The sequence below is a fragment of the Diadema antillarum genome, unplaced genomic scaffold (assembly GCF_040938485.1).
Source record: "Diadema antillarum isolate AM-2024a unplaced genomic scaffold, OU_Dant_1.0 seq00001187_RagTag, whole genome shotgun sequence".
NCBI lineage: Eukaryota > Metazoa > Echinodermata > Echinoidea > Diadematoida > Diadematidae > Diadema > Diadema antillarum.
The window spans coordinates 453,337-479,383 of record NW_027271986.1 but is presented as its reverse complement, the minus strand read 5'-3'; the positions used below and the strand labels follow the sequence as shown (position 1 = coordinate 479,383).

The 26,047-nt window shown below is 39.7% G+C and overlaps 1 protein-coding gene across 1 annotated transcript in view; it reads left to right on the top strand.

The window, feature by feature from the left end:
- LOC139744536 (uncharacterized) overlaps positions 1 to 26,047 on the top strand; it is a 149,068-nt gene that overhangs the window by 88,069 nt on the left and 34,952 nt on the right. The window contains exons 3-6 of the mRNA XM_071654966.1: positions 714 to 806; positions 14,586 to 14,702; positions 19,454 to 19,570; positions 23,181 to 23,315. Of these exons, the coding sequence (XP_071511067.1) occupies positions 714 to 806; positions 14,586 to 14,702; positions 19,454 to 19,570; positions 23,181 to 23,315 (462 nt within the window). The remainder of the gene's footprint in view (positions 1 to 713; positions 807 to 14,585; positions 14,703 to 19,453; positions 19,571 to 23,180; positions 23,316 to 26,047) is intronic.

Below are 26,047 nucleotides of genomic sequence, written 5' to 3'. Positions count from 1 at the left end.
AAATTATAATGCAAACAAAGACAGTTTGTCTAATGTTTCTCGAAAAAAACACACCAAACTTTGGAGCATTCTGTGTAATAAAGCAAGCGAGGGAAACTCTGGTTGTGACGTCACAACCACATGATCGCCGTAGTTCCTTGAAGACACCTCCAGGGCAGCAGTTTAGTTAGGGAGCCACGGGGCAGAAAGTTACCATCATCCGTTGGTTGAGTTCGCTGAAAGCTTTACCGAGGTGTTGCTTCCATTACTCTATCTGTTATGCTGTTTCTTCAGAAGTGGTTTTCCTGTAGCCCGTTACCGATGCACCTGTATGCATGATTAATGCACTCCCATACTATTGATGATCTTGTTTGTATTGTTAATGTAGTCCTGCGGTATCATTGTACCTCATGTGTAAATAATGTAATTCTACGGTAATGGCGTGTCCAATTGTTGTTGCGCTCGAACCTGAGTCAATTATAAATGTTCTCCCGTGGCACTGATGTACTTACGTATCACGCCATCAAGCTCGCCGACTGCTGTTGACGCCACTCAGTGTAAATCCAATCCATGTAACCTGTCGGATCATATTACATCAATGAATGACCTAGAGTACCTGGGTTTATACCCACATACCTATCTCTATGTGAAATCGTTATGATGTGGTGATACCCCAGAGCCTTCCTGTAATCGTATCTCTCATTTTGTTTGCGTTCTCTCCCTCTTATATGCAGCCATCTGTGAAGATGAGTGTGTACACGGTGTGTGCGTGGGACCAAACCGATGCAAATGCGAGTCTGGATGGACAGGGCCAACATGTTCACAAGGTAAGACTGGCGGATGCACTGGTAGATACCTTCTCTTCTCTACAGTAGACACACCCATCATTTGCCCATGCTAGGTCATGATTTGTGTCATGAATTGGTCCAAAGATAGTCATTTTCATGTTCGCCGGCTGACATTTTTTTTTTACAGCTAGGCAATATCATTCACACCAATATACCGCAATATTCTCTGCTCATGTTGTACATTAATGTAATTTCCCTACATACTGCATAATTATCGAGTTAATGTGTTTCTTGTTGGAACAACTAGTAGACGTTGAGATTAACGAACCTGAAGTTTATGGCTTTCCCTTTTCAGTGGCCCTCACCATTCCAACCATCCATCGAACCCAATGAAGGGAGGATACTGAATGCTTTTGTGGTCGCCATATAATTTATATGCTCACAAATTATAACAATAATCGTCACACATTACCCATGAAATATACACGAATGGAAAAGTGCTGAAGACGACATGCAGAGCTCGAGCGATATTCATTGATATTCCCGCGAGCGGCTTTCACACAATCGGAAAATAATACGAAATGGCAAAGGCAAAACCAAATGTGAAAAGAAAGCGAAATTTGAAGAGAAAATAAAACAGGACTTGACTGGAAAACCCCTAACTACAGTAACAGTAATTTCAATTCTTACGAGCAGTCATTCTTTCAGAGGAATTGAAAATAATGTTCTGATCCCGACTTCGTTTGCCAATGCCAATTCTATGGTTATCTTTGGTCCATGCTGATGCTTGTTTATATTGATAACATGACCTTTCAACACCTGTCCAAAATTGGCTTATATACAAAACAAAGTATTAAAAGTATTACTCAATGCCACAAGGTCTTTAGAAGTACCCCGCATTAATGACCATTTGGCTCTACGTTGGCGGTAGGAAACAGTTGGTCAAGATTGTAGTTAGATCAGTAATTCCTATTGAAGCGAAAATCCAATGATAGACCTGACCCCATCTTCACCCCTCGGAAAAGCGCTAACAGCTCCCATTGTGTGCATTCAATGTTGTCAAATTTTGGTAGCATATTACCTTGCCCTGTTTTTATTTCTCCCATTTATCTCATTAGTCTCAAACTGCCTCTCTATGCGCCATTAGCCACCCTGGAGACAAAGTTCTCTATAAACCCAATCAATCGTTGTAGTAAGAAATAGGGCTTTTTAATGGAGATGTTTACCAGCTTATTTCAGATATTTGATAATTCGTTAAATCCAAAAGTAATGTCAATAGAAGACGAAAACGCCGATAATTTACTTTCCTTTATGCCAGAAATGAAATCTTAACTGCTCAATTTATTACACCATTAGATTCCCCGATATCAAACCTGCTGATATGGTCAATGCCACAAGCAAGCATTACCACCCCTGATATTGGGTTAATTAGGCTGTATTTCTTCCTCACGACACGCGGTGTCTTCTGACTACGGAGAAACGGAGGAGACTGCAGTCTGAGTCAAGAACCCATGGGCCTCATGTTAAGGCCATCAAAAATGACGTCAACATGAAACAACAGCAACAACAACAGTAGCAAGAGCAAGGACAGTTTCCCCATCCATGGCACCATGCTTACTGTCAAATGTTGTGATCTCACGCCTTCGTGTTCCTAGCAGAAAAGTAGTTGTAGATTTTGTGCGCAGAAATAAATGTCTTTGTGGTTGTGCGCAGTGAATGATCTCGCTCACTTTGCCTCTAATATGGCGTCCCCCCGAACTAAATCATTTTTACTCCCTCCCCACCGTCGCTAACAAGAAGGCTGATGTAAAACCACTACTCCGATTGTCCTCATTCATCCATCCAGCTCCTCAGCTTCCCTCAGATCAATGAATGATTCGATTATGTCCTACATTTCCACCCAATTTCTCGTCATCAGCTCATCCTTAGTCACCCATCAAAATCCATTCACTGACTACGGCCTCGTAAACTAGGAGGCGGGGGTCGGCAAAGTCACTGAACAAGTGTAAAAAGAAAATCCCCAGAACTCTTGATCACTCAATCACAAATACTCGCTGATACAGCAGCCCCAATATGTTGTATGAAGCTCTCGCACTGAATTGTTTGCGTAAAATTGTTATGTAAGAAAAAGGAAATGCGCATTCTACTTGAGACTGGCATTTCAATTTGAAACACCGCGAGATTTACAAGATCCTAAAATTTCTCCCCTTCCTCCAATTGAGCACCCCCTCCCCTCGTCATTTTATTCCTATATTAACGATCTACGCTGACGATAAGGCTGGAGGTAAGTTAACATGACTCAAGTATTCTAATTTCCACTCACCCTTCCTTGTACCCTACTGCACTCCCCTCCCCGCCACACCCCTCCCTTCCTTTAAACCATCCCATAAACATCCCCTTTCCGCTTCCTGTTGTCATGGTTACCCCAGAGCTCACTGGTGCAATGAATCAGACTGCCACATGAGACCCATTGTCTGGTAATGCCTTGAGCTTGACTCTGAACTGAACTTTGTCGATTTAGTTCTGTCCTTGTACTAGTGAGTTGTACCAAAAGTAATGATATTACGTATAATAAGATTGTAGACAGACAGACAGACATATAGATAGATAGACAGACAGACAGACAGACATACATATAGATAGATAGATATATAGATAGACTTTGCTTTATAGTTTTGTGATACTTTTGTCAAACATGCAAATAATTGTTTGACAGCAGTATGGAACTCAGGCAAATCTCCTGACATTGCTCGCGATAAAAAAATGAAAAAGAAACAGAAACATTTCTCAGTAACATTTCTCAAGGTGATTTTTGTCTAATGTCAGGTTTTGGACAGTGATTTCTGCAGATTTTTAGCCATGTTTTGGCCTATATGTATAGCGCAGACCCCGATAACGAAATCAATGTTTCTGTACTGACGCCCTTCGTTGATATTTTCCCCGAAATATAAACTTATGATTTTATTTTTATGCCTATCATTCAATGCAATCTACAACTCAGGCGTACGGCAAAGGTAGACATACACAATTATGTAACATAGACCATGTTCCTAGCAGGACAATTTTAGAAGTTGAAACCAGTGCCAAAAGTATGTTCATTGGTCTTCTAGACATCAAACGCATAAAACCTTCTGTATTATATCAGAAGTAGAGTATGCAAGAGAAGGAGCGGATGGGAAGTTGGGGAGCGTCGTTGAGTATCACTTCTCGAGGCCATGGATATCATTCGCATTCGTCTCGATTGGCGACATCAAATCGGGGTGCGATGGGATTTTTTCCTCCCCTGAAAAATCAGCCTCAACGCGAGGTGCCCTTGATTGATAGCTACATCCTCCGTAACCCCGCAGTCCAAACGAGCTACTTGCATAGAAAGAGGTTTGTGCTTCGCTTCAAGGACAGCCTTCAGTTTCTTGATATTTGATGTACATTGGACGTGAAGTTCAATTGAAACATTTACTCCTGGAAGCAAAACTGTCAAATGAACTACTGCAAATCGTAACGACGTCTTGAATCAAACAGTCAGTCACAGGGCTAAGATAAGCACCTTGTTTTCAAGTTTCGACCCAGCAATGAAAAATCAAATGCTGTTTCTCTCGTATCACGAAATCATTAAATTTTCTTGATAGAAGTTAAATGTTTCTAACCTTAAGCAGCTACCCTATGATAGTCGTTCGTGTGAGAAAAAAAATAGCAAAGTCTCATAAAATGTTTTGTTGATCATCAATCTATTACTATCTATTTTTGACACAAAGCATTGACTCGATAGAACACAGTTGAAAATTTTATCTTTATCTAATTATTATGGGTTCTATTTTTGATTGTCATAGAGTTTAATTCTAATTCAAATAACGTCAATATTCGTCAGCAGACACTTATATCTTCATAATTTTCACACAAAGCCCAGCCACGAATTTCTATGGTCATCAGTTTCACATCGTAGAGGTGACGGGATAGATAAACAAATACGATTTCAAAAGCTTGGAATGTACACAAGAAAATAGATCTTATTCAAACCTGTAGTATAGGACGACTGATATGAAGGTGCCGCGCGCATAGCCTAGGAAAAAAGATATACACGGTCTTCATCGCGTGTCAGACTACGCTTTAACTCTCTGCTCGATAATGCGTGACCGGAAAAACCGGAAGTTCACCGATAAGATTTCGGAGGTCACGCTGTGATGCCGAGGGACTGCGTACCTGTTGAAGGGCAGATATGGGCCATTTATAATTCAGGCGATTTGATCCTCCCTTCTCACCATTTAACCGTCACATATAACTTGATATACCTTGTCTCTATGAGTACGCCAACCAACCAGGTCCTTCGCATGCCTTTTTTTCCTGTCCATGATAGTGAAGCACAGTTCATTTTATTTCGCCGAACATTCTGTTTGTGCTCCTCGCCTATCACAAATGTGCTAATAGGCCTGTATAACATGGTTAAAGTTCATTATCCCAAACATTCGATAATACGCAGCTTCTTTTCTATATTTGAATTGCGAACCTTATTTCGTTTCCGGAATTACGAACCTTCTGAATAACGACCCTTTGTAATAAGGAATCGTATTTCATTTTCGGAATTACAAACCTTCGGCAATGTTCGAAATGACGAACATCCCCCGTATATTTCTCGTGTATCTGATGTACATATAACATCAGAAAATGGAGGAGAAGAACGATTGAAAAAGTGAGGTTAGGGTAATTTTTCGTCTCTTTTACCTGTCTTCCAAAAAGTGACCCTCATGACTTTCAGCGGGACATCATGTCACGAAACGTCTGGACGCCAGATGGTCTAACAAGAGTGAGCTGACCTCATGGCGAGCCAGGAAATAATCTGGATCGAATTCTGGCGAGCAGGTTTCACGAAAAGTCCACTTTGTTTTGACATGTCCGATGTCCATATGAAAAGCAGGAGTGATCTCTTCCACAAACTGTGACACTGGAGATCTCGAGATGTCAGAGAAATGAATCGATCGTTGTGACTGAAGAACCCAAGCAATAAGTGGAATTAACCTCCCCCGTGGAACACCAGTGGCAGAGAGGGGCTCGCCCTGGTACCTTCTTGCTCTGATCTGTGCTTCCGTCAATTCACACACAGTGTGGGTTCACTTCTTGGCATTCAGAAACTTACGCACTAGATGCATACAGGGTCAGCATCGCCTAAGTGAAGTCCAAACAAAAATTGAAGACAATTTTTCAACTTCATGTGAATTTCAACTTACACAGTTGCACTTACACACGTTTATATCAGTCCGGGGTTGATTTCTTTTTATTTTGTCAATTCTGGACTCAGGCGAGGGTTACTAAGGCGAGGTTTTCTGTATTTCATTTAAAAGACGCATTCATTCGCCGATTCTTCCCCAAACTACAGGATGAGAAAGACGGTGTGCAAATCTTTATGCTGCAGAGACTGAAATTAAATACAATGATACAGCAACGACTTTTCAACTGAAAAAAAAAAGGATCATAAAAGAAATGAGTGTTAGGTCTAGCATTTCTAAAAGTTTTCTGAAACCTTTTATGTTTATGACGTCAATATGTTTAGTGGTTTTAGATACTTGTATCCATTTTTTCCGAGACCACGCCCCCATGGAACTAAGGAGTTCGCGCAAATCCGTCATTCACTAGCGAGAATATTTGGTTCTCTTCAATACCAGATGGCAGGAATCCACAGCCCTTTCCGCGCTTCGTGATTGACGCAGTCCGTTCCGAGACGGCGTTTGTCTAACGTTTGAAATAATCCACGTGCCTTTCTAAATTTACCAAGAATGTAATGATGCATCTATTACCCTCTGCAAACTTCGTATCTATGTAAGGATGTGTTGTCCATCGTGGTCAGGGATCTCAGGGTTGATTTGCATCAAAATACATATTCATGAAGGTTCCACTCGTAAGACCTTCCCTTGATTTAGCAATGGCGGGAATGTTAATAAGACGTTTATCTAAGGTCACGGTTTTCTCTTTGCAGTAATCCAGATGACGACACTTACAGTAAACTTACTCACAGATCACACATCGTGTGCTCATTGATCTCTACATAGATAAACGGTATACAACGACTTCTGGAAGTTACAATATCTGCAACCCATAGCACGCGTGTAGTCACTTAAATTCAACAGATTCCATAATGCCATCACTATTCTGCGGATCCCACTATGCACCTGTAAAGGCTTTACAAAGAAAAAAAAAACGAACAGCAAACAACAAAAATGACCCCAAAAAGGCTATGTTTCCTGACAGCGTACGGTTTTACAAAATGTCAGGAAAACACGTCAGGATTACTTGAGTTGGTTTCGATAATCGTAGGTCTCGGCAACTTCAAAACTATAGTAATGTAATATCCTTAAACTTAGAAAGTTAAAATCTGGAAACCGCTGCTGCCCCCTGCCTCTCTCCATATAAGTCGCTACTGATCTCGTCGATGTCCTATAGTCATAATAACGCGAAAAAAATCGAGAATAGAGCTTGATGGAATAGTGAACAACGTCCCACTTCCTCCAACATTTCAAACCGATGGTCGATATTACAGATTGTAAAATCTTTCTTACCTTCTTCTTAAACTTAGTCGAGGATATTCTGTTTTTGACAATCCTTCTCATGAATCAGATCACTCTTAAGAGGTAACCATTGACGATGGGATCGTATTGACTTGTTTCGTTTGAAATAGGTACTTTTATGTTATTGTAAATCAAGATACAATATTTGGTAGGGCTTGGAAGATGGCGTGAGGGTAGCAATGTTTGAATAAACCTCATCCACACACACCAGGGCAGCCCACCTTATCGTTTATACATTTAACACACAAAATCCAGCCTAAAATAGAGATTTCAGCTCGCTGTATAAATGCCATTATCGTAAGCTATGTTGGTACACCTGTATATCATAATTATACTATAAAGAGTAACGGGTTACTTTGTCCCTGTGTACCAAGCGACATAGTTGTGACGTTGGAGGAAAAAAAGGTAACACTTCGTCTAGGGTATGATTGGCGCGCACATCACTCTCCTAACAAATCCTTGAACTACGAGTCACTTCCGACGATCATCAACGCTGTCGATCAGGGCTCCGGCGTGCGAGGAATGTGTCGCTCGTCGTTTTTCCGTCTAGTCACGTAGTCGCGAGGAGCGGGGAAGTTCTTCGCAAGTACATGGACACCAGCAAATAGAAATACGTGTTCCCCAAAGCATTGTAGACAGGGGTGTTAGTATTCCAAGGGGTTCTAATTCACATTTATTATCCATGTGCCGATATTGCCTCGTGATTATCTGACACATTCAACCATTTGGTACTCATCATGCGACATTCAGTTCAAGGCGAACAATCTGATGTAATGTATAGGACGAATTTAGAAGTCATGACTTATTTATTTACGAGCAATTGAAATGTTTTTATCATACGGGAAACAGATCGATTGAAATCCTTGTCATATGGAAATCATTTACTATATCATGCATATATCGTATGAGATTGAAATGTAATGAAAAGCTGACATTTTGTAACGTTTCATGACAATAAATTTTTGTACTCTTATTTAGTCCCTCAATAAACCAACCAGTAGCGAGCTACAATGTTGACATCAGGCATCTCTTGCCAGATTTCTCTCATGGTAAAAATTCTTCATGTCTTTCACGAGCCAAAATAACCCTGGAAAATGAAAGCAAAACTAGACTTGGAATTTGTCAACACTGACAAATTAGGTGATCCGATCTATTCGGAAATCAATGATTTACGTCCTGATCCCAATAGGCATGACCATAAATGTTTCATCTGCGTTTAGGGGACATTGGCCGTGTGATGTTTGGATTCTCATTTAGAAAAGGGAGTAAGACCTGCCATCTTTGGTACCGAATTCCGTATACACTAACGAAGATACAGAATGAAGTATATTTGACCTTTGACCCCACTTTGCACAGACAAGATGGCATCTGAGCAAAAATTGGTTATTTTTTGAAATGATTCTTATAACATGGTCTTTGCGTGTGCAAAATATGGGAAAGATAGGACATGTATTCACCAAGATACAGGATTAAACATTTATGACCTTTGACCCTAATTTACATACCCAAGATGGTGTCTGATCAAGTAGCTGTTATTTTATGAAATAATGTACGTAACACAAACTAAACATGTGCAAAATATGGGGGTGATAGAGGCTGTTTTTCTTGAGTTATTGCAAAGAAAGTTGCAGAAAGAAAGAAATATCTCAATACATCGTAGATAAGCTTTAATTTCAACCAAGTTTTTTAACATGATCCCGACATTGTATGAAAGAACTAAGGGTACATGACGATAGCCCAAAGTCTCAGCTACAACCTATTAAAATCTGGGAGAAATTTACCGAAGGGTAAGTGAGCTAGTGCTCGATACAGACAGTCATGTCAATTTTCATTTCCAGATAAACTCCACTCCAATAGAGATAACACGTAAATTGGTCAAATTTGACAAGGTTACTTTCAATCCATTTTTACGAGGTAATAACGTCACCCAATCAAAATTATGATTGAACAAAACAGAAAGAGCAAATAATAAGCTACAACATATTAAAATCTGGGAGAAATTCACCGAAGGGTAAGTAAGCTAGTGCTCGATAAAGACAATCGTGTCAATTTTCACATCTAGAAAAATTCCCTCCCATATAGATAACACGTCATAACGAAGATACAGAAAAAAAGTACATATGACCTTTGACCCCACTTTGCACAGACAAGATGGCATCTGAGCAAAAAGTGATCATTTTGTGAAATGATTCTTGTAACATGGCCTTTGCGTGTGCAAAATATGGTAAAGATAAGACATGTATTCACCAAGATACAGGATTAAACATATATGAACTTTGACCCTAATTTACATACCCAAGATGGTGCCCGATCAAGTAGCTGTTATTTCATGAAATAATGTACGTGACACGAACTAAACATGTGCAAAATATGGGGGTGATAGAGGCTGTTTTTCTTGAGTTATTGCAAAGAAAGTTGCAGAAAGAAAGAAATATCTCAATACATCGTAGATAAGCTTTAATTTCAACCAAGTTTTTTAACATGATCCCGACATTGTATGAAAGAACTAAGGGTACATGACGATAGCCCAAAGTCTCAGCTACAACCTATTAAAATCTGGGAGAAATTTACCGAAGGGTAAGTGAGCTAGTGCTCGATACAGACAGTCATGTCAATTTTCATTTCCAGATAAACTCCACTCCAATAGAGATAACACGTAAATTGGTCAAATTTGACAAGGTTACTTTCAATCCATTTTTACGAGGTAATGACGTCACCCAATCAAAATTATGATTGAACAAAACAGAAAGAGCAAATAATAAGCTACAACATATTAAAATCTGGGAGAAATTCACCAAAGGGTAAGCTAGTGCTCGATAAAGACAGTCGTGTCAATTTTCACATCTAGAAAAATTCCCTCCCATATAGATAACACGTCATAACGAAGATACAGAAAAAAAGTACATATGACCTTTGACCCCACTTTGCACAGACAAGATGGCATCTGAGCAAAAAGTGATCATTTTGTGAAATGATTCTTGTAACATGGCCTTTGCGTGTGCAAAATATGGTAAAGATAAGACATGTATTCACCAAGATACAGGATTAAACATATATGAACTTTGACCCTAATTTACATACCCAAGATGGTGCCCGATCAAGTAGCTGTTATTTTATGAAATAATGTACGTGACACGAACTAAACATGTGCAAAATATGGGGGTGATAGAGGCTGTTTTTCTTGAGTTATTGCAAAGAAAGTTGCAATAAGAAAGAAATATCTCAATACATCGAAGATAAGTTTTAATTTCAACCAAGTTTTTCGACGTAATGCTGACATTGTATGAAAAAATGAAGGGCACATAACGATAGCCCAAAGTCTCAGCTACAACATATTTAAATCTGGGAGAAATTCACCGAAGCATAAGTGAGCTAGTGCTCGATAAAGATAGTCATGTCAATTTTCATTTCCAGAAAAACTGCACTCCCATAGACATAACACGTAAACTGGTCAAATTTAACAATGTTACTTTTAATCCCCTTTTACGAGGTGATGCCGTCATCCAATCAAAACGTTGTTATTATATGACTGAAAGACCATTGATTAGGCTACAACATATTGAAATTTGGACGAAATCAACAAAAGATTAAGTGAGATATGCCTGAGTGAACTTGAAATTTGATGACGTCATTTTGAAAATTTACTTTTTTTACTTTATTAAGAAATTTGATACCTTTTAATCATTTTTTCAGCATCGCCAACCCATGAAATGACATGTACAACTCATCAGCTTTCAGAATATGTAAAGAAAATGGGGGGTCACCGTCCATCCTGACGAGTAAAATCGGATTTAAAATTGGCAGTTTTTTGGTATTGTTGCACTGTATATCGCCATTGACGCGCGCGCGGAATTTCAACTTTGACGGGCCCGTATGACGTCATTTTGAGTCGGATTGACTTGAAACTTGGTAGAAATATTTCTTGACATTTTAGACATCCGATCAAAGTGAAAAAACGGGAAATTTCTATTGCATATGAGCTGTGCGTGCGTATATGCGCGCGCGCGTACGCGTCCGTCCGATTTTTTCAATTTTTCAAAAAATGCTCCAAATGGTCTGAAACGTGTGCAAAAAAATTTTGAGCTCGATTTGAGCATACAAATATTTCAACGCGCGCGTACGCGCACGTTTTAACAATGCGATGAATTTTGAAAATATGAGTAGAATTCCCTTGAAGTGAAATTAATGTGACGTAAATTTTATTGAAAAATTCCATTCCATTAATGAGATATGATTGAAAATGTGTTTTCATATAATGACGTCATAGTGACGTCACGGTCGACTGATCACTACGATTTTACTTGACCCGTCGTTTTTGGGACATGATACATATATGGTATAATTTTGACATTGATAGGAAGTGGACTTTCTGAGCTAACCTCTGCACAACTTTTGTCCAGAAATAAAGAAGAAGAATAAAGAATCCGTACAGATACAGAAGGTGATCCGAGAGGATTCTCGGATCACCTAAAAAAGTTATGAATATTTCAGTGTTATGGATTATACATCAAACTGCCCGGCATGATCTCATCTAAATAATATGTACAGATTTTCAAAACAGATATAATGTTCTTATGGAGGACTCCGTTGTAATCATTGTAATGCTGGCACGAATCCGTGGCGTGCATTTCAAATGCAATCCTCATATTGAAAAGTCGCCTTCCCTGCATTCATTGCACGTTCCGGAGAGAATTTAACCAGCTGACTTGAGATCAAGGGATCTTTTTTTTTCCTTACTCACATAATCATTCAGTCACTACATAAAGGACACTAAAGCCTTTTTGTATACAAGATGATCTTAGAATTGAAAAGGATGTTTTGTGTCTTTGATGGATTGATTCACGGATGAACGAAAATAATATGATTGTCGTATGATCATGATTGTGTATGCGTAAAAGCTGACACAACATTACAAAGAAAAAAGTTCTGCTGACGACTCTGAACAGAGCAGCTGCACCTAAACCTAAGAGTATTATATTGGATGATATGAAGATGCTAGCTTAAAAAAGAATGGCTACCAAACAAACCTAATACTAGTAACTGCGTCTGAGGAATATGATCTTAATCTTAATAGCTAGTAAACACATAAACAATGAACTTTAGCGTGAAAATATCCGAGTGTGTATTCAGTTTGCGACAAGAGGAGCAACCAGTCATTCTTCGTTGTAGACTTGTTGCTATTTTTATGTCTACCGAAGTCTCGCATTCCTCCCCATAGCCTGTTGATGATGCTCAAGGGAACATCGATTCCTGGTTCCACGCGAAGAGGGGGCGGAAAGGGGGGAGGCCGAGATTACATCTCCCAGGCGCCATCCGTCAGAAAGTGAGGACGCCACCATGGAAAGGGCACGATTTGAAATGTCGTCCTCATGATGTTGCGCACCCTACCAATCGACTCTTTCTCTCACTACCCCAACCGCATATGAACAGCCACCATAATAGACCTTGGCCTTAAAAACTTTGCCGAGAATTAATGTTTCCCCCTACGGTCGTGTTTGTAATTTCCCCTACAGAACGTTCGTGTAACCTTGAATAATCAAAACAAGATGTTCTCAGACAGTGTGTAGCTAAGCCGAAAAAGAAAGCGCGGAATTAAGTAATGGGAATATCCGCATACAATCGATTCTTATCGCGGGGCTGAACTACACGTTTGGCATGTCGAATCAAGAAACGCGCCAACGCAAGAAGTACTGAGAGTTCGTGATCATGTGATGCTAGTAGGGCACATTCGGGCTGAGGAAGTCATAGTTCTCAATGTTAGTCTGAATCAAGATCTGCCCACACTAGACAGAAGGCCCCGGGACTGACTGGGCTTCACCACATGAAAACATCTCAGGTCCCCGCGGACAGTGAACAGACAGACAATATTTCTCTTTGGAAGAAATCACTTACACCGTATCGTCTACCGCTTCGAAAGGCCACCAGTTTCACTGCTGTCTCGAGACTTGCGAGATGAAGCGATAGCGCTGATTAAGTATCCGTCCAAAAGTCTGAACTTTAGTTCATTGCCATATTGGATGCTAACAAGGCGACAAGGTGCCTCCAGTTTTCTCAGTATTCAAGTAGTGATAACCTTTAGAGTAAAGATTTCCCGCCGTACACGCGTCTACAAATCCCATAGCGTGTTCTAAAATCAAAACAACGTAATGAGTTTTGCACTCTTGGCAAATGACATATTAAACGACTGAGAACATGTGCGCGACTCATTCATATTTAGTCGATTTCTGCTATTCTCCTATACTTCTCGTATTTTTTCTTTCTGTTTGCTTTTGAATTTGCCCTTTTTAGAGGTTAGATAACTGTGGTTTTCAATATCACGCACCAAAATCTCCCAGGGATACCTTCCTGAAAGCAGCTATCAGCTGCTTGTAGACATTTCATGCAGACAGCGAGTCTTCATCTATTTTCCGTACATAATTACTTTTATCATTTGTAACCGTCTTTTAAGAATACAGCAATGAAATATTGTTCAAGACAAAAAGAATATCTGGTTCATCTAGTTTTGCTTTTAAGCTAATCTCCTAATGCAACTGAATTACATCAGGATATTTCTAATAAAAAGTGAAGAAAAACAAGAAAATGAAGCAAATCCAAAGTCCACTCAAGATCTTCTCAACTTCTCAAAGCCTGCTCACTATACGTGCACATCGCATACTCAAAAACATTCATATCCAGGAGCTATAGATAATCATCTCCAGCATGTCGAAATCGTTATCGTAATCGTAATTGTAATCGTAATGTTTGATTTGAGTTCAGCAGTATACGTTGAGACCTCGTTTCCCCATCCTACTCAAAAGTATTATCTTCTTGCCGATATAAAGACCCATCTTTTCCAGGAACTTTGTGACCAATAACTATGTGACATGTTGTGAGAGCTGTACGCCTTTGAATGTTCTGTATAGATAAATGGCACTATATAAGTGCTGTTCAACATTATCATTTTCATCATCATAGCCATCATCATCATCATCTTCATCATCATCATCATCATCATCATCATCGTCATTATCAAATTCATCATTATTATTATCACCATCCCCAGCATCATCACTATATTCATCATCGTATTCATCGTCGTTGTCGTCGACGTCGTAGTCGTAGTCGTCATCGGCATCAACATCATCGTCGTCGTCATCATCATCATTATTCCAGTTCTGCCAGCTTGCTTTCCAGTCGGTATTTAGGATTACGCAGTGAATTACCACAGATCTACAAAATACAGAAATAAAGTGTCAATTCTGTCCTCTTCTCTCATCCTCTCCAGATTACAATGAGTGCAGCGTGAGGCCCTGTCAACATCGCTGTATGAACACGCCAGGATCCTACCGCTGCTACTGCGACCACGGCTTTCTTCTCCTCAATGATGGGCACACTTGCACCCGTAGGTACACGTTGTCATTAAACTCAGATCGATTTGAGACTTATTGATATATCGACAAAAAAATTGTAGTAAGGTATTGCTTTTCACTATACCACTGATGAAAACTTCGACTTGTAGACTAGCCTTTAAAAAGAGTTACATCATACCAACACTAAGAGAAAGTGACTAAACATACAAGCAATTAATCGAAAAAAACAAGCAAACAAACAATACATCCTTTCAACCCACACAAATGCATTAAACTATTCATTTTGAAGATGTTTGAATGATATGTGCGAAGACATTACAGACACAGAGAAATCAAACTTTAACATTTTCTGGACTAAAACATGGGGGAGTGGGAACGAAGTAACACGTGGAAAACACGAAAGACCCCCCCCCCCTATAAAAAATACCGGGTGAACGACCTACTGAAACTTGTTTGTTGACTTCTTGCTACTGATAGGGTAAGGAAAATTCAATAACAAACCATCATTTATTTTATTCATTAGAATTTACAAAACAAACTCATTGAACATCTCTTTTCTACAGACAGTTCAGAACCAGCGATCAATTAACCCGAAATCTATGAATGAAATCTATGGCGCCAGATTTTCTGGCCACAAACAGGTAATAAACACAATTCGTCGTTTTTCCAGAAATGGGGCAAAATCCGCTCGCGGGTGGTTCGGAGTTAAGCCACTTCATCCTATTCAGAAATATAAAGCGTAAGAAGGGAACAGAGTTTAGAGGTTAGCGGGTTAATTGGACAGTTTCCCCATCGCTCTGGGCTCAACTAGCAGGTGAATTGTACCGCAAGACAATCGATCAACACAAATATCGTGGCAAAACTCGACATCGCTCATGTAGAAAGCTAACTTTCAGGCTGACATGGTTGATTCGACAAGGTAGTAAATCAATGCGACTGTTTCACAGGAATTGTAAAGCCTCAGGATATCCTGTTTGAAGCAATGTTTCATGCCTGTGAGATATGAATGTATTCATATAAAGGTCCTTTATAATTCATTATCTTGGCACTGACTCGGAAATACTTTAATTGCCTGATAATATTAAACCTGGAGACAGGGCCAGAAATAAAATAAAACAAAACAAAATCGGTGAATCACTTTTCTCCCCACAAGCGACCATATCCAGTTTAGTTGCGGTAAGAAGCAGTGGCGGTTTGAGGAAAAATATATTCGTATGTATAGTTTTTGACAGGATTTCGCCTTTTTTATTGGATAGTGAAAACATAATTTTCTCCATTCAATAAAAGGGCGAAATCATGTTAACGTGTAGGGAAATGATTCAGGTAAACTTATGTTGGGATGGTCGGATTCTGGCAATTAAAACAGTCTTTCCTAAAAAAAGGGTAGAAAACATATATAATTTGCGCATGTTTTAGCAAACTTGAGCATTAAAAAAATGATTCCGCAAAATTTGAGTAATAAAGAGTCAATATAACGACGCTTAATTGATTGATTATATGTTATATGAAAAAGAATATCAGTATCAACAGTATCACTGCAGTATTACTGCAAAGACTACATCCATGCAGGCATCGAAATTATATATTCCGGTATTTATGACCATGCCGCACATTAACTAAGGGAAAGAACCATTGCCAGATGATTCTGAAAATCACCCTTTTCCCCCCGCAACTGGTGTTACACACATGACTCAAATAACACATCTACGGGATAAGTGCATGCATATCGCACCTCCACGCAACCCATGCTGTAGATATCGATTGAGCTATCGATCGAGCATTCAAGGGCAAATTAAATATCCCAACGATTCTGCTTGCAACGAAGAATGCTCGGTCGGGTTTTGATGCACATCGAGTGATAAAGGGCAACGAAGAATCGTGAACGAAACAAATAAAACCCCAAACGTGACGGCCTCGCATTTCTTGTTTCCGTCATCTTCATGTCCAGACAAAACTCCTCTGATTGGAGTTTTTTTGACGAATGGAAGTCGAAACTAGAACCGTCGGTGTTGGAAGAGATGAAAAGAGTTGACCACCGCCTGCTCTCTTGAGATCCACCCTTCTCCTTCCCTTTTCTAGAGAACACTAAATGTCAGGAGTCATCGTGTTCACTGCATTCTGATTGTCATGCCGCCGAAAGTACTCGACTCCCGTGGGGTGTACCTGTATGTGAGCCTATGAATAACAGGATCATCCACATAGGAGTTGATACCTCGACGCGTGCGAGAGGGGTTTTAATCTGGTATATCCTACTTCGAAGATGGACAATAGATGAGAACAAAACAATGAAGTTTATGTTTGAAATATGACTAAATCGACTTTTGCATAATCATCTTCTCTGGGTGACTAAGCAAAAATCGATTGATTCTTTCATTGATTCCATTGGATTCTTTCACGTGTAATGCAAGCTCTGAGTCCCAAATGAATTGGCATAGAAGTTTTAAAAAAATAAAAATCACAAAGCTCACATAAAATCATGTTTCGAGTGCTTCACAAACAAATTTTTAACCAATTCAGATGAGCTGTACGGTCTAGACAAAAACCTTAAACAACAACAAGCAAACAAAGGGAATTACAACCAAACATCAATATACAAGCTCAGTATGGACATGAGAGAAAACAAGCCAACAAAAGTTTAGCTCACGCCTAAGCACACACGCCGTGATGATATTCTTATATCAATTCGTTTCTGTGTTTTAATGCTTTCTGCTCATAATTGCAATTTTAGGCGAACATATCCATCTATGTTAGACCAACAACTTCCCACGTTGCCAATTTAACAGATTGCCTTCGAGCACCCAGAACACCCTGTTCAAAGCCTCTGGAGGTCCCAGAATCTCCAAAGAAACTGGTAAATTGCAAAATCGATAAATGACGCACACTTTCTGTAAGGATCACTTCTGCCGCAAGGTTAAAAAAAGGAAAAACTTTAAAAAACTATATATTTCATGAAACATTCAAGATGCGTTTGTCTTCCTTACATTGTGTGGCCTTCACATTCAAGAAATAAATTCGTAGGCGCAAGTACGATATCATAACTCAGGTGGAGTAAACCATGGCACTAGCTAGGGAAATTAACTAATGACTACTCGACTTCTACGATCACTTTCATCTCTAAACTGTGACGCTGCCTTTAATCGACTAAACGTCGTTGTGAAAAACCGTCCATTTTTAGCAACAATGATAATCATACGTTCTTCCCTACTCTTCCAACGACTCGGGGTAAGAGATTAAACCAACGCCCATATGACACATTGTAGATGTCATTCTCTAGGCGATTGGAAAGCTGACGCGAAGGAAAGAAAAAAGAAAACAGCGTCAACGTCAAGAATTTGACCTGTCACTTAAATTTGGTACATTACATTGTAAGAAAATCAACAGCACCAACAACAACAAACTACGTCACATCATGCCAACGACACAGGGGCACACGAGGGTGCGTTGAAGCTGTGGGATATCCAGGTGCTTAGGGAGAAGATTAGGCTCTGTCAGAACCTCGGAACGGGGATCCAGGGATGAACCTGTGGGTGGACCGTACGTGGACGGCTCCCCAAACCTGTTGTTTTCGTCAAAACGGGAACAATATAGATATTGAATTCGTCAACATCGAATATTTACTTCTTGGGAAAATCTTGTCCCTTCTGCTGGAGACTGTAAATTCGTATTCTTTGCCTTTAAATGGATTGGGTGTCATTTTAACGTTCAGAGGCCTAAACTATTCGGAAAAACCGTTTCCGGTGTGGGCAGGGTATCATTCACTCCAACCATCTCAGAGCCCCTGAACGAGTACAATTTCTTTCAGGTTTTTCCTCTCAACAGAATTCATTTGTTGCATTTAAGGGCTAAGGGACTGAAAATTTACAATATTGGACTCCCTCTCATGCCTCTGTCACTGTGTAAGCAACCCGTGTTAGGCCAGCGGTACCAAGGGGGCGTGCGTGCGCCCCTCCTGCTCATCAAATTCCATCACGGCGACCATGTCAAAAGTCTTGTAGAGATTTCTGAAGGACTGCACTAGGTCATTTTAAGTCATCTTCGATGTGCATGCTAGATTCAATCATTTCTGTAATGTCTTCATTAAAAACTTGTTATGACGTCTCTCATTGCTGCTTGAATTCTGTCCTGCGACCCCTAGACAAGTCGTAAATTCACTCCAAGTTAGTAAACTGCAACACTATGAAAGCTATAATTTGGAGAACACAGATTGCTGTTATTCTACTCCACAATTTATGCCATTTTAATTTGAGATGGAATATATTATCTAGTGTATCATGTGCAGTGTCATGACTGGAAAAACAATCCCTATTCTGTAAGCATTTAGCCTCCAACAGAACTGACTAAGAACCAAAGTATATTTTGATAATTAGTTCAACCACAAAATAATATGCCGGACACACGATTTGTCCTTCGATCTATTTCATGGTGAAACCGATAAAGGATGTATAATCTGTAACAGACTAATGTCAAATTCATGATTAAATGTGTTTGTAGGAATTGCATCACTTTCCATCATGATTCGTAAATGATACCATAGAGGTCATTATGACCACATATTCCGAGGTCTTCCGGTGTTATTGAGCTTAGCACCACTGAACAGCATTCAGGTTAAGGTGAAGGATTATGCATTTTCATGTTACAGATATCGTTGATAGACAATAATAGCATGTAGATGCGATGAACACCGGTGGGCAAACCTAATGTGGTTACTGAGAATCCGATGATAATGACACACCACTGTCTGATCGACCACAATTCTCTCTGTTCTTGTTTCATGCACGTACAGGTGACGACAGGTGCTACTCGACTCGATGTGCCTTCGGCTGTGTACAGTACGAAGACGGCTTTAACTGCTTCTGTCCTGACGGGCTGAGGATAACCGCAGATGGCCTTATGTGTGAAGGTAGGGCTAGCTAACTCACCGACTCATCCCCCAGATATCATGCCATGGCGTCACGCCACCCTGTGGTTCTCTAAATCTGGTTCCTGCTTCGTGAGCACTCCTGTAGTCAAAAACCACATTTATGCACAAAGTTGGGCCCAGGAGCGATCCCGAACCTAGTCTCGAGAGATGCATATAATTTTAGAGTGCTCGAGGGCCCAATTGTCTGCTCGTAGAGAGCTTCGAGGGGTCCAGGAGCGCTCTTTGGGCGCTCTGAATGCCCTGTATAAATGGGGTGAAAGATCTCTCATTCCTTCTAAAGTTTCTCGATGTAAGTCAATCACATTACTGGTTTGTATTCGCAACTGAATCTACAATCACAAGCGAATCATAAAAGAGTATATAAAGTCAACGTGAGGTGCAGTCATTTGAACGGAAGCAAAACTCTTGAAGCCAACAGATATGCGAAACATTTGTCGAAATTGGTGAATTAAAAGTGGGCAGTCGTAACGACAAATGAACGCCAGAAGAACCTCTTCAAGGTTCTGTTAAGTAGTTTCGTAAGTGTACGCCACGGGGTAGGACCTATGAGTATGCAATTTGTAATGAACTGTCTCGAGTGGGATGGCACAAGATCTGCACGAGGTGAAAGGCGAGACCTTCCATACAACGAAATCTTGTTCCATTGCACGTCGAGTGATCAACATGACATAGTTGGTGACGTCATTATGAGATATCCAGGGGTTTTCAATGGCGAAGAGTACACGGCTGATGCATTTAGGGCACGCAACACACGAGTATGACATTGTAGGCAGTGGAAGCCAATGATTCAGTATAAAAGTGAGTGCAGCATCAGTCATTACCTCTCGAATCCACTTTTTATAAACAGCATTTTATCAAACAAATCATCATGAAACGGCTGCGTTTTGGGGCCATTAATGACACTTATTACGTACAACGTCCCGTTTTTTGCAAGACTCATTGAGTATCAGTCATCTGCAACAACGCTGCAGAAGTATCAGAGACTAGTACCGAGGGCTAATGGCTTGGTCTTGCACTTTCAAATTAGAGAAAAGAAGGTGGTATGATGCTGTCTGTACGGAGATCGGAATTGATTTCATACATGTATTCTCTTCACAAGAAAAGAGTTTCTCTTCCTCCTCAAATTTTAGCATAAGGATTATAGAGTCGTCCTTTCAAATGCCATGAAGACTCAAAGCTAAGTGAGTGTACTAAAATGTCCTTTGATACTCGCGTCTGCCACGTACATGACCTATGCGTCACGTAACCTCATCTAGCGAGTCTGTGGGGTTCGATTGAATTATTGACCATTAACGTGACCTAAAGCCTGCTATTCCCTCATCCATATACCCGTACAGCAATCAGGCTTGTGAATGCGGATCATGCCGCTCTTAAATGATATATCACTCTATCCCGGCCGTCTGACCACCATGGAACCAATATTTCCATAATTTGTCTTTTCCATTGATTTGGAACTAGAAATAATTGTAGATGGATTTTAATGGTATGAATATAAACCATATTGATCATTCAGCCACAGGCAGAATCTCATTTTGTTTTATTCTTATTGGTATAAACAGTCAGGGGAAAAATCATGAGAATATAATGTCTTTGACATCATAGGTAATAAAATTCATCGAAATTCCAGTGCTCATGAGACCTTGAAACACTACAATGAAATAAATTGATAAAGGAGAAAATATGATGATTTGATTCTAGGCAGCTATCCTTTGTATTAGTTTCCACCCTCATGGTAAGGTGGGTGGAATTGTCTCGTTCGGAGAGCGTTTGGAAATAAAGTTGATTATTAGTCGTCTCATGATGGCGCCCAGCACGTTAGAGAATTGACATGTTCTCCTCAATTACCATTTGTAATGAGGAAGATCCGCGTGAATATTCGCTCGTATTCAACATCAGTTGACAATGATCCATCAAAGGCAGACTCACGAATATGTCAAGAACAATCAAGGAAGCTCAGACATGTCTTCGTGAGGCAGACTGATGTAGGCGTTTCTCATCTTCTTTAAATCCTTGTACAAGCAGGTGGTTTCATTGTTACTCTGATGAAAACCGCCAGACGCTTAGCGACAGGTTAGTCGTGATGAAGCGAATTCGCACAGCGGCTGTAGGCGCCGCTCTGGATGCCGTGTGGAAGAGCAGTGTCAGACATCACGCAAAAAATATTTCCGAGGCTTCGAGACTTATTCGTCTACGGTTATTAATTCCCAGGGTCTGGTTGATGTAGATGAATGTAGTGGTTCTCAAGACACACCAAGTCATCCCGCTGTCTATTGTATATCCGTTGTCAGTATTCACATCTGTTCAATTGAGAGCAACGAAATAATTCCAGCACGTTCATCGGTAGTGCCTGTATCATTAATCGATTTACATCATCCGACCAGGCTTCTAAACAAACAACTACTATGTTAGTTATCATGAGGTGGTAGGAATGCATCCTCTTAATGATTTGTCGCGTAAGATTGTGCACTTTATCATATACTGAACAGAGAGCAAAACTGTGTTAAAAAAAAAAGTACGAGCAAAAAGATCCAGGCAATGTGGTGAAACCGTACATTATAGGCTGATGGTGTGCCGTTCACTCTTAGCTTCGTTTGGTAAAGGCAGAGGGATAAGGTATATTCCATAAATCTAGAGAAATTCGAAGTATCCCTTCCATTGCTACACTAAGGAGGAAAATTGATGATAAAAAGAAAATAAAAGGATGAGGTAAAAAAAAAAAATCGATCGACGTTCACGTACCCAACTCGCGACCAACGTCTGACCCCGTGTATGCAGTCATTTTAGAATTTGTTATATCTTCTCTTGATTAAGAAGTTTCAACCTCGTTGATGAGTAATGTTCTTTGAGGGTACACTGATCTATATTGTCAAACCCTTGTCTTGCAAAATGTCAGGTGTGAATAAAATTCTGCTGATATTTTTAACACTTAAAGGCCCACATCAGAGGGGCTACTTCCTGAAAAAAAAAAGGTTTGTTAGTCACCATGACATTGTCCAACTGAGGGCATCGAGGCAAGGAGACAAAGTTGACTTTGAACCCCGGATCTAACCTGGTCACCATACCGTTATTACCCTGTGGCCGGAAAGATTCGATGAAGCGGGCAGGGCGTGACGGGTAATTTTGGTCACCTGTACCTGTCTCGCTCGACTCCAGGGACATCACACTAGTCTTTAGAATCAGACTGTGCCGATATATACCTGCTATTATACGCCGTGCCTATTCCAATAAAATTTTTCTTGATTACGGTACGCTGAAATTTCATTTGCTTCTGGTCTTTTTTTTACAAGTAAAAATCTTTTTGTCAAGGTGCTGTTCAGTCATAGTGTAAAGAAAGTATCATATTAATATTTTCATGTTTTCTTTTCTTAGGAAAAGTATAAGATTATAATTCACTGGTATCTTTTAACTACTAAAAGCATTGTGTTAATTCAACGATTCACCATGGGTATCATTTTACCTTTTGATCTACTTTTGCACTTGTTTATTTTGGCATTGAGAGTGTATTTGAGACAGATTATATAGAAGTCAATTTGAATGGTAAAGAAATGTATGAAGAACTAAAGACTGAATATTTTCTTTGTGTATGCAGATATCGATGAATGTGCGGAAGGAACTGCGAACTGTCCGAGGGGACGTCGGTGCTCGAACACTTACGGAAACTATCTGTGTCTTTGCCAGGAAGGTTATAAATTCCAGTACGTGAATGGAAAGCTAGCGTGTGTAGGTGAGTAGTACTTTGCCAAGCCTTCCACTATGAGGGGTGCATGCGTGCGAGTCACTGTGCTGATGCCCATTTTATACCTCGTGTGAGAATATGAGTGATGCAAAGGGAACTTTTTAACGATGAAATCATCCGAAATCGAATCAATGTCATGTAAATCAAAGGGATATAAAAAAAGCTTCGATAAAAAAAACACACAAAAGCTTGACATCAATCATATCAAAATCGGACACATATAACGAAATTCTTAATCGTTTCATTAATATCAAGAATTCAAATGACCGGATTCCTCGTACCTCTTTGGATCACGTTATTATGACGTCATATTAAGTACTACAACACTCATTTTAGTTTCTTACTGAATGAGAATATTTCCTCCCCCAAAGATAATACTTCAAGTGAATTTGATATCATGACTTCCAATTATAAGAAGAGGAAGTCAAGGTATTCCTATGAAACAACAGTCTTAGTGTTCTCGAATCTTATCCTTAATCCTTCACAAGCGACGTTCTTTATGCAATCATCAATGTTTCACTTATTGCTTGCCTCTTCGCGTTTATCTGGGTTTTAATCGAAAGGGATCTCTCTTTTGGTAAAATGGTCTTTGTTATCCTAATGTGAGAGCATGTGTGATTTTAATGTTTTTTGTAGTGGGTGGGGGAGCGTAGTTATAAATAATTTCACTATCAACGGTATGAGACAAATGATCTTTGTGATTTCAATCGACTTCAGGTATTAATTCTCTTTTTTTTTTGGGGGGGGGGCATTCATTTCACAAAACTTTAAGGAGGAAAGGCTGGACTGTGATTGTAAAAACTACGGACCTATCAGTATGTGGGTGGGGGAGTTTGGGTGATAATGTATCTGAGTTATGACAAAGTATGTACTTCGTGTACATAGGCCTAAATATGTGTTTATGTGTGTACAGTGCTTGCGTGCAGTTTGTCACATTTTGTGTGTGTGTGTGTGTGTATGTGTGTGTGTTTGTGTGTGTGTGTTTGTGTGTGTGTGCGTGTGTCTGTGTGTGTTTGTGTGTGTAAGACTTTGCTTATGTGTACTTGTTACTGTATTTTTGTCAGAAATGTCATCAAATCACAACAGAAGACATGATGTTTTACTTTTTGAATCTGTATTTTTGATGGTGAAATATTTTTGCCCTATCGCCCAAAGGGGGAAAAATCCATCCCAAATAACAGTAATAAAGAACAACAAAACTCGATACATTTAGCACCTAGCAATATCCTTTTAAGGTTAGAATGATCTATGTATGTATATCTATTTTTTTTCTTTTCTGTCCAAGCTAAGCCAGCATGATGTTTGTGATACGACGCATAAACTGTTTCCTTAACGACCCATCCAGAATGGTTTTATCGTTGGCGTTTGATGGATTAATGCATAATTTATCCAGCTTGTCGTATGGTCCTCAAGGTAGCCTCGGTTATCAGTGGAATAAATGCTTTTAGCACTAGTGAAGAAATTAGAGGAGATTGGAGTCTAGGAAGCAGACATACAACTAAATCTACGCTGACAGAGATGAATCATACATATGAAGAGCTACGATGAAGACACAAAACACAAGACACATAATCGATGTGTCTTGACATTTCTAGTGTGACAAAGAGGGTTTAGCTGGAATATGTATAATGGAGTTTTGACTAGTGAAAATGTGTTGTCAGGAGCATTCTTGACACAATTACAACATGATACTGGAAATAAAGTAAAAACAGTGCCAGTCATGAAAAATTTATGATATCAATCATGGCTGACAACTCTCTAGAAAAAAAATTGCAAATAAAAAGGGTGGAAGAAAAAGTGAAAAGCTTACACTGTTTGCCAATCGTTTGTGACCCACAAAGTATATTTATCCCTTTTTAAGCCATAGATTGTCCGTCAAAAACACCTGACGAAGTGTGACCGCGAAAGACATAATTTCCATTGCAAACAAAATAAGATAGCTTAGTGTGGCCAATCACAGATCTTTATACGCATGTTTGCATGGTTTTATATGAATGTGTGTGTATTTCGTGTGAGTGCTTGTGTATGTAATTCATTGTGCGTGTATGATATTGCAAGTTGCATGTGTGGTAAAGGCGACCTTGTGGTGTTTGATTCTAACTCATCATCTCTAAATTTTTATGATTGTTCTTTGCCCCTTTTTCTCTTAATGCATTCCTTTAATGGATAAATGACGTCACTCAGTCGGTGAAAGTGACAATGATAGCGACTATCACGGTAGGTCAGAAACCGGCCTCGAGCTCCTGGCCGAGGGGGTCGAAGGAGGCCTCTGAGCCTTCCTCGATATTAACGACGAGCACGCTTCGTAGAACACAATAACAGCCGTGACAAATTCGCTTGTTTGAACGTTAACCCCAAAGTCATAAGGACTCAACATTTAACACTGTGGAACACATGTGTCTTACTGTTGAGAGCCGTCGATAGAGTCAAGATTTCTGATTTCTTAGCGCTCTTTAGGAAAACACGCAATCAGTACAAACTTTAACGGTTATCTTTACATTTCGTTTTATTCACCTGCAACAACTTTGATCTCAACTTTATCGTTTTGTGTTGTGATAAAAAAGCTTAATTTTTTGTTGTTGGTAGCAACCCTTTCAATCTCTGTTTGTGTTCATTTCGTTTTCTTCTTGGAAGAACGTATGTTATCGTTACTTCTCCCCTAAAACAAAGCGATTGTACTCAATATAAAGTAAAGTGCATGTTGGAAGCTGCTTTACAAA